Here is a 9,685-nt window from a genome sequence, read left to right as displayed (position 1 = left end):
GAGCGGGCTGGACGCCCGGCGAAGAGAAGCGCCCGGCGCGGGGCTTCTGCAATCCCCCCTGCGTCCGGGCGCCCCCAGCGGGTTCCCAGAGGCGCCCGGGGCGCCCGGGTCTCCGGCGCCGGAGCGAGCGTGCGCGCAGGCCGGGCTGAGAGCCTGAGGGGCCGTCAGGAGGTGGGAGGGCAGGAGTGGAGGACGCCGCGGCAGCGGCGCGCCCCCGGGCAGTCGCTGCAGCCCGGACGGCGGCGGCGGCTGTGCAGCGGTGCGCAGCGGGAAGCGCAGCCACTCCTCTCTGCCTATCTCCGGCTGCTCCGATACCCCCTCCTCCTGGCCCCCTCTCTAGTACGGAGGAGCCGAAGACTAAACCGCTGCGAGCAACTCCTTAAAAAAAAAAAGCCGCATTGGAGGAGCCTGGCCGCAGGACCCCTCCTCCCTGGGCGCCCCTCACCCCTCGCCTCGCTCTCCCGCCTCCCCCTCCCGCTCCCCCCCCCCCCCCCCCCAGGAGCCTCGCCGCAGGACCCCTCCTCCCTGGGCGCCCCTCACCCCTCGCCTCGCTCTCCCGCCTCCCCCTCCAGCTCCCCCCCCCCCCCCCGCCCCAGGCTCCCGGGCGCCCGCCTCCCTCCTTAACGGACTGTCTCCCGACTCGCCGGCTGAGAGCCCTTTTTGACTGCGAGCGGCGGTAGTGGAGCATAGGCGGCGGCGCGGGACCTGCAGTCGCCCGGGATTCCCTCCAGGTGACGATGCTCTGGTTCTCCGGCGTCAGGGCTCTGGCTGAGCGTCCCTGCCGGCGCTCGCCCGGGATTACCTGCTGCGTCTTGCTGCTGCTCAATTGCTCGGGGGTCCCCATGTCTCTGGCTTCCTCCTTCTTGACAGGTAGGGGAGGGGGCGGGAGGGACCGACCCTCCCTGACGCTGGCTTGGTACCTGGGAGAGGAAGCGCTGGCTGGCCTCGGGGACGGGAGGGCGGGGAGCGAGCACCTAGGAGCCTGTCCCTCGCTGGCGGTGGGCAAGAAGCGAAGCCCGCGGGGTTAAGGGGTGGGAAGGCAGTGAGTAGGTTAAGGGGTGGAGGGCAAGAAGGCTGTTGACATCAATAGTATCGTGATAAAGGAAATTCTTTTATTTGAATTTGAGAAGTTCCTTTATTTATTTTTAGTTTTCTTCAACCTTTATTTTGATCTTTTCTCCCGTATACAATTAAAGAAAAAAAATTTAACCGTTTTCCACCCATCGGCCTTTCTCACTCTATAGGGTTCCAATATAGCTTCTGTACAGGGAGTGCTTTTTAAAGCACCTTGAATTTAAAGAAACTATCGTATTTTAAAAGGGTAATAATAGCAGGATATAATAATTACATGCTTTCAGGCAGGTGAAGACCTCAGCTGCTATTCTGAAGGACATACTTTAGTGACACCTGGGGCAGAAAAGAAAATATTGAGGCAATTTCAGAAGAGGAAAGAAGATTGTGTTTCAAAAAGTGATTCAGCTCAAGACAATATGAGGCGATTCATATAAAGGCCTGTTCATTGACACTGTCCTGACTTCTGTTCAAATTTAAAATCTGCCTTAATGGCCAATTTGAATTTTTTTTGCATGTGGGAGTGTGTGTTTACTTGAAATGCCTTCATGAAGGAGGGGTATTATTAAGGATCCAGTGAAATCCTTGGAATTGTGCTTAAACCATCGAAAGCAGAAAATCTATCTATATATAGCACGGCCTTTAAAAAAACAAAACAAACCTGTTCTAATAAAGCCATTTAAAATTGTTTTCTTCGGGGGGACTTCTTTTGGGTGAGTTTGAGAATTTAAAACTCATTAGGAATTTCTGAAATTTGGGTATAGTTGTTTCAAAAAGCATTAATGTAAAAATTCTATTTTTGTAACAATGGCACTAAGCTAAATTTAAATAACTTATTTTACCCTTCAGGTTCTGTTGCAAAATGTGAAAATGAAGGTGAAGTTCTCCAGATTCCATTTATCACGGACAACCCTTGTATAATGTGTGTCTGCATGGTGAGTATGGAGATCAGGTAATGTGAAGTCAATTGCTCCCTTTGACAAGGTGAATCCATTAAATGTAATATGACCAAATCTTAAAAACTGGTTTTGGTCGTTACAAAACTTCAGATAGCTGGTGAATTTAATTCAGTTGAATTTCTGAGTATTATGGACTTTTGCAGTTTCCATTTCATCAGTCTGGGAATTCTTACTTTTGACATCAGTTTACAGAAGTAAACTTAAGGTGGACTTGGTATGGCATCGTCTCAGTGATAATTACCATTTGCCCTTCTGTTCCCAGGAATGGCTATTGCCACCAAATCATAGGTGCCACCAAACTTTCTGCCTTGATTCTGTTGTCTGAGCTCAGTGTGAAAATGATAACATTTAGGTATAAAAGTCTGGGATAAGGTATATGACAAGAGGAAAAAGAGGTGAGAGTCACAAAGCACAAACATGAGGACAAGACGTAATCTTGGATTTCTTTGCCTCTTATATCCTAAGCTCTCAAAAACAGTCTTTGTAGTTCTGATTTGGAAACATGAGTCAGAAAGGACATTCTATCCTTAGAGGATGACACTTGGCTCTCAGCTGCTTAGTTAACACTGGCAGTGGCTAGTAGATTAAAAAAAAATTTTTGTTTCAATTTATTTTAACTTAATAGTTAATGATAAGGTCTAACAAGTAACCACACGGGGGAGATTAAGTTATACGAATAAGAATTTCTGAGCTGAAATAGAGACTTACAAAGAACAATATTTTTGCTTAAAAGTGTTTTACATGCCAATCAGTTTTGGCAAACCTTGATTAAAAACTACACATCACAAAACCCTGTTGGAAATACATTAAGGCAGTCAAATGCAAAGCCCCCAAGTGATAGATGACTGCTTGTTATCAGATCAACATGCTGTATGGAACCAGAGAAGGGATTCTTCTCTGTTTAGGTGAAAGCCAAGCCATCTGGGTTTAAACTACCCAAACTTTTTCATGACAAGAGATGAGGTCAATGTTGTGAAATTATAAATGGGTGAAGGTGAATGTCTGTATCAAATGATTATCAGGTTCTGAAGACTAAGGAAATCAACAGAAATAGAGGTAAAAATGCATTCCGTTTGCAGAGATAAGCGTTACAATATTGTTACATTTGTAAAGTTTAAATATATGGTTTGGGTTTTGCAGACTGTTCCCAAATAATATAAAAATTCTCCATGCAGCATTTCCATACTCCTGCCCTGGGGGAAGTAGTGCCTTTCCCCGAAAGTACGGTCTTACTGCTAATAAAACAGATATTAGAATCTTGCTGTTTTGAAGGTAAAGAATGAATCTGAAAAGATGTGTCAGTTGGAGTTCTGGAGTGATATTTATTCCAGAAATGCATTGATTAATTTCAGACGGGTGGTAGGTTCATTTATATCTTCGAGTAACATTTGGAGGTATCTGCCTTCGTAAGAGCTGTCAGAAATCCTTTCTAAACATATAATGTCTGGACTCTGGCACTCCAACTCACTTGCTATTCAGAGGATGCCTCAGAGCTCTCACTAAGTGAAAGCCTTAGTGATATGTTGCCGTGACCTTTGCAGGGGTTTAGGATTATGGGGCCCAAGCTCTCATAGTTATTATTGCTTCCCAAACATTTGTAATACTTGATAAAGTTGAGTAAGAATAGATGGACAGCCGCTTCTTTATTTGTGTTTGCTCTTGTAAGTTTCTGAGGGACCCATTGCGGTATATGAATTTCAAAGCACGTAGACTGCCATGAGGCTGGTGGACATTTTTTTTTTTTTAGGTTGGAAGGTAGACTTATTTAGCAGATAGATAATGTCAGCAATAGCATCTAACATTTATGAAACACTATTTGCCCACACTTATTGAAGCCTGCATTGTTTCATTTAATCTTCACAAAAATCCTTTGAGGATTTTTACTCCTCTGTTTTACAGATGAAGAAACTGAGGCTAGAGGAGTTTTGTAGCTTGTGAAGGTCACATTTTAGTAAATAGTGGAGCTGGAACTCACTCTCACCTGCCTCTAGAGCAGGTGAGATGCATATAAACAAGTGAAACAGGCTGTTTTCTAAGTTAAAGATGTGAAAAAGCAAAGAAAAAAATAGAAAGTTTGTTGAGTTATTTGACTTTTTGGCATTGCTTGAGTTATTTTGCTTTTTTCTTTTGAGTCTTTTAGGAGTTCGGTTAGCTAACATTTGCTAATCACATTATATGAAAGGAAAATCTCGTTATGATTTCAACTGACCTGCAGGGAGCTTTAGTTGTGAGCTAGTTTTATGTATGTACATTAAGAGGGTATGTAATAGTCAAAACTGTACTTTGGATAAAGAAAATAGTCATATTTAGTTTGTATTGGTCCAGCCTTTTGGCAGAAAGTTACCTAAAGCTGAGTATAAGCTCATATCTTGTTTCATAACATGTACTGAAAAAAAAAAAAAAAAAAGCTAACCTCAACGTATGCTTAAAAAATACGTAAAATGTTACAGTTGGGAGGAAATAGGTGGCACAAAGTCCTGCATATAATTACAGTGTAAAAGCTTGAAAAACCCCACAAAATCAACTTGGCCTGATTTAAACTTTTAAGCTCCAAAATGTTTCAAAGGTGGAATGAGCTTATTTCTGTGGGAATTTTGAGGATGACTGCAGATGCAGTAGCCACGGCAAGCAGAACTGAATAATTTTATTCTCACTTATCCTTGTTTGCCTGGACCCGAGCATTTTGCCAGCATCAGTCGTGGTCCAAGAATAACCTGTTTGTTAGCTGCTGATGGGTATCATTCTAAAGTGTGTGGGTTCAACTATTCAAGAGGGAAGGTGAGAAGTTAGGCCATTGTCCTGAAATCTAGGGAAGTGGGTAGACAGTTTGGATTAAAGATGCAAATGCTTCATTGTTCAGTTAGAAAGCAAAGCACAGTTTTCCCCATCTTACAAAATGGTCTTTTGGGGGGCTGAGTTAGGAAGGCCCAGACTTATTGCTGTTTTGTATGATGTTTTCCCCCTTCTTGCTAGTCAAGAGGGAAGGTGAGAAGTTAGGCCATTGTCCTGAAATCTAGGGAAGTGGGTAGACAGTTTGGATTAAAGATGCAAATGCTTCATTGTTCAGTTAGAAAGCAAAGCACAGCTTTTCCCCATCGTACAAAATGGTCTTTTGTGGGGCTGAGTTAGGAAGGCCCAGACTTATTGCTGTTTTGTATGATGTTTTCCCCCTTCTTGCTAGAATTATTTTTCCCGTAATGCCTAGGACAACACGTTGGTGCCTTCCATGAAGTACAGCTGATAGGAGCCAGCCTCTCGCAGCTAATGAATCTAAAGCGGTCCTCTGGATCTTTCGGGCATTCCCATATCCATCCAGTGAACCTGGGGAAGCGGTACCCCTGCTTCTCACCCCTTTTCCACCTAATTGTAGCATAGAAGGAAATGGCACAAGCCAGTGAGTTCGGCCCAGTACTGGAAACCTGAGAAAACTTTGGAGGCTGGGACTCAGAAAACCAGAAGTCAGTCAGAGCTTAGTTTGGCATACATTTTGTTCAGCAAAAAACATTATTCTGAGGTTTAAATTTCCTCTTTTAAATCCAGGGGTGCAATTTAGAAATGGACCCTCTGCTCATAAAAAGCAATGTGAAATTTGGTGTTACAAGAAGCTGGGCTCCACCTAGCTTGGAGCCAACCAAGTGGTGCAAACAGAGGGGGCTTTGTCTACTGTCTTCCACTTTTTAATCACAAAAATCTTCTGTGTGTGTGTGTGTGTGGGAGAGAGAGAGAGAGAGAGGGGGAGAGAGAGAGGGGGAGAGAGAGAGAGAGAAAGAGATGGAGAGAGGGAGAGCTAGGAGGGTGAAGGAGAGAGAGAGGGAGAGGAGATAAAAAGTAGTTCTTATATGTTCAGAGAGATACACTTAGACATGCACATATGCATAGGTGGCCACAATTTTTTGGAAATTGTTTTATATCATTTTTATACTTTGGATTTTGGATGCTCACTAAGGAAATGATCAGGGGTTATTTATTTATTTATTTATTTTTATTTATTTATTTATTTATTTATACTCTGTTTAGACAGTGTTGTGACCAATTGCCTTTCCATAGAGTAAGGTACTCAACAGAACAGTTTGGGGGGAAAGGTAACTAATTTACAGCATTGTGCTGGCAAATTCACCAGTACCAGCTCATAGACAATTATTATTACCCATGCTTTCTTGAGGCTCAGAGAGGTGGAGCAAATGTCCTGAGGTTACATAGTTACTAAGAGACAGATCTGGGATGTGATAACAGTGTTTTCTACGCTAAACCAACTTGCTTCTGCTGGTCGTTTACTACTTACAAATGTCTGCAGATACTTCCAAGGGCTCAGAGAGTTATTTCAGCCTCCACAAAGCTGACGTAGGCTCACTTTGGGGAGTAGTTAGAGTGATCTTGGTCTTGTAACATGAACCAGGTCTGGACTTGGATGGCCCTTTCAGAGGAAGACACAGTTCAGGCAGCTATTGGCTGGTTTCATATCATTTTGGCAAAGTGCCTTGGCCCTGGCATCAGACAGGCCTGGGTTCGGATCTTGGCTCTGTCACTTACTGGTGGTGAACTCGGGAAAGTTACTTCACCTTTTCTAAGTCTCCATTTCCTCATCTGGAGAGTGGGACGTCTATCACTACCGAGCTCATAGACTTGCTGTGAGAATCAAATGAGATGCAGCATTTAAGCCTTGGCCCAGAGCTTGGCATGTAGTCAGAATGATGCATTATTGCTGTTGATGATGATGATGTTGATGATGATGTGAAATTCTTATTTCCTCACATGGAATTAGATGCAAAGGTTCATCAGAAAAGGGAGAAAATGGAAGCTGATGGAGAAAAGACATAGGGATAATGATGCCAAGCCCACCCATAGTTATGAATGAACAGGGCTAAGTCAGTGACATTTTGTGGGGTTTTCTGTCCCTCTAGACTTGGACTGGGTCGATCTGAGTTGTTTCCTTATTGGTCCAGTGGTCTGTGAGCCGTGGTATAAGTTTTCCCCTTGCTCTCCATTAAACACTAAAAAAACTTTCCATGGAAGAGGGGCCTCGTTTTTCTGCAGAGTATTTACTTCTCTATGCCTGTGGGGTCACCTTCACTTGTACTTTTATTGGCAGAAGGGTAGGGTTGGGTCTCAGAAGTGCTGTAATTCTGGAAAAACCGCCTAGTAGTCTGGCATCATGGGGGTTTTCCTGGCCCACCTTGTGGAAGTCTCTCACCCCGTTCCAGACCTGAGTGGGTTTTGCTGCCTACTTACTTGTGTGCTCCTCTTCCCCATCCCTGTCCCATTTTAAACACGCTTTCTTTTCATTTCAAGGCACCGGCCTTTATAGTGAGCATCAGCTGTAAACTGTGTTTTAAGCATGGGAAACCATGCCGAGGAAAGAGAGCCCTTCCCCGGATGGGGATTCAGATATAGTGAGGGCAGGAGAACAGGACATAATAGGAAAAGTCAGGCAAGGCAAAACGATGGAAAATAAAGCCAATTAATACAAATTCGTTGAATAAGCAAAGGATATCAGTTTCTCACACCCTCTTCTGTGGCACTTCTGTCCAACTGATGGTCTATTGAATTCTTCGTGCTATAAAAAATACTAATAACATCACCTTTCATGGCCCCAGGAGGTCAAGTGTGCTTGTTGAACTTAGTTAAGATCAGCAAATGCGCTGGGTGTATATTTTAAGACCTCTTGATTCCCAGTTCTAATTCTATAAAACATCACTCGAAGCACTAGGAGTAACAGGTTATAAATTCAATAATATTATTCTTTCTTCCTTCTCTTCACACTTCATTCTCCCTTTCCATTTTTTGCCTTTTCTGTGTTTGAAGCGTTCTGCTGGTTGGGCACCTTGGGGAGGCAAAGACCAGTAACACAGATTCTTGCCCACAGCAGAACGGAGGAGAAAGACACATGCATAAATAAGTTTCATAGGAGCGCCAGAAAAACACTATGCTAGATTCAAACTCAAGTACTAAGGGAGCTGTAGATGAATTCTGATTGGATCATCTGGGACTTTGATGGGCGGAGCCAAGATAGTCTTGGCAAGGCGTGATTGGAGGAAAGGCACAGAGGAGTGTGTGCTTGGGAATTGTGGAGATGGCGGAGTCCAGTATGCCCAGTGTACCCAAAGCTCTGGTGGAAGCTGGAGTTAGAAGGCTTGGTGGGAGGCATAGAGGACTTTGAGTGCAATAATAAGGAGCTCAGTTCCACTCGTGGAATTGGGGGAGCCATTTAATATTTTGGCTCAGCCGCATGACACAATAAGATGTGTTTTATGTAAATGCCTCTAGAAGCTTTTGTGGGGGCTGTTTAGAGTGTGGAGGGGCCAGAGTTTGGACAACAGGCACTAGGGATGTGTTGTGGTCAGGTGAGGGCAAGTGGCCCGGAACAGGGATGGACAATGAGAAAGAAGGTGTTGGGATAAACCAATATTGCTTATTCTTTTGAATTACTTTCACTGCCTTCTAGTTCTAGAATATTTGGATTAAAAGACTCCAAGCAATGCCCAGAAAAACACAGTAATTAAAATGCAGTAGTCACTGCAGTGGAATGATGTGCTAGTGTGTCTCTGTAGCAGTCACTTTGCTAATCACTTGGTGTCTCTGGAGCAGCTCTGGGTGCTGTTACTTGAATAGAATTGTTTACTTCCAGGCCTATCTCTCAAAATTCCATTTTGGGTGCTAGCTCTCTCCTCTTACTCACAGTGATACCTTGCTCTGCACTGTTGCATGACCCCTTCGGCAAATTATTCAGTCTGGTAGATGTATTCTCAGTGGTAGTATTCTCCATGGTAGTATGTATTCTCAGTGGTAGCACACAATTTATACAATTTATACAACAATCGAAATTGGACAACCCACCTTAAAAAAAGTGTACCCATGTGCTGGGACCCCCCTAGACTTGCAGAGGAGTTTTGGAGCCCAAGTTGATAGCACTTGGGAATACAATAGATGGCAGAGGTGAGAGATGGGGTGGATTGAAGGGAATTTTGGAAGTTCTAGCCAATGTTATAGACAATGTAGGAAGAGAAGAGGTCACAGATGTGCGTGGCGATAATGAGTTTAGAATTGATGACTGGGCTTTATAGACCTTCCAAGTAAGAAAACCCGGTAGGCTCTTCAAAATGTAGATCTTGATTTCACTAGAGAAATCAGGACTAGAAGACAGGAATTTGTTAACTGTCTGCATTGAAATAAATTTCAGAACTTTGGGAATAAATTATTTGTCTTGGGAAGGGGTCTACGTTGAGATTTCAAGAAATGAGCCTATGATAGTAACTAGAAGTGACTCAGGTATACACATATATACATTCTTCTTTTTATATTCTTTTCCATTATGGTTTATCACAGGATATTGACTATAGTTCCCTGTGCTATACATTAGCATTATCCATTCTAAATGTAATAGTTTGCATCTACCAATCCCAAATTCACATAAAAGAAATAGTAACTAGAAGAAGGGCTATATTTAAAAGAAGGTTAGAAAGGGAGAAACCAATGACAGAGATTGAGAAATGGTTACAGAAGAAGGAGAACCAACAAAGCGTAGGCCAAGGCAGAAGATGCTTGAAGAGGAGAAAGACCAGCGGTATTAGATATTACAGAGTCAGTCTGAACCTTCTAGGAGAACATCATAGAAGGAACTTTGTCATCATCTTCTCAAACGATTTTAAACAATCAAT

General features: G+C 43.4%; 1 protein-coding gene across 2 annotated transcripts in view; it reads left to right on the top strand.

Moving 5' to 3' along the window:
* Nucleotides 1-666: 666 nt before the first annotated feature.
* Nucleotides 667-9,685, top strand: part of BMPER (BMP binding endothelial regulator) — a 270,991-nt gene continuing 261,972 nt past the window's right edge. The window contains exons 1-2 of one of the 2 annotated variants that reach the window (XM_024130256.1): nt 667-870; nt 1,921-2,006. In XM_024130256.1, the coding sequence (XP_023986024.1) occupies nt 738-870; nt 1,921-2,006 (219 nt within the window). In that variant the 5' untranslated portion in view covers nt 667-737. The remainder of the gene's footprint in view (nt 871-1,920; nt 2,007-9,685) is intronic. The other variant, XM_055084685.1, reaches the window with a different exon arrangement.

Source organism: Physeter macrocephalus, chromosome 5 (assembly GCF_002837175.3).
Source record: "Physeter macrocephalus isolate SW-GA chromosome 5, ASM283717v5, whole genome shotgun sequence".
In the NCBI taxonomy this organism is placed as follows: domain Eukaryota; kingdom Metazoa; phylum Chordata; class Mammalia; order Artiodactyla; family Physeteridae; genus Physeter; species Physeter macrocephalus.
Note: the sequence above shows the minus strand (reverse complement) of the source record. Positions and strands in the feature narration are given on the sequence as shown.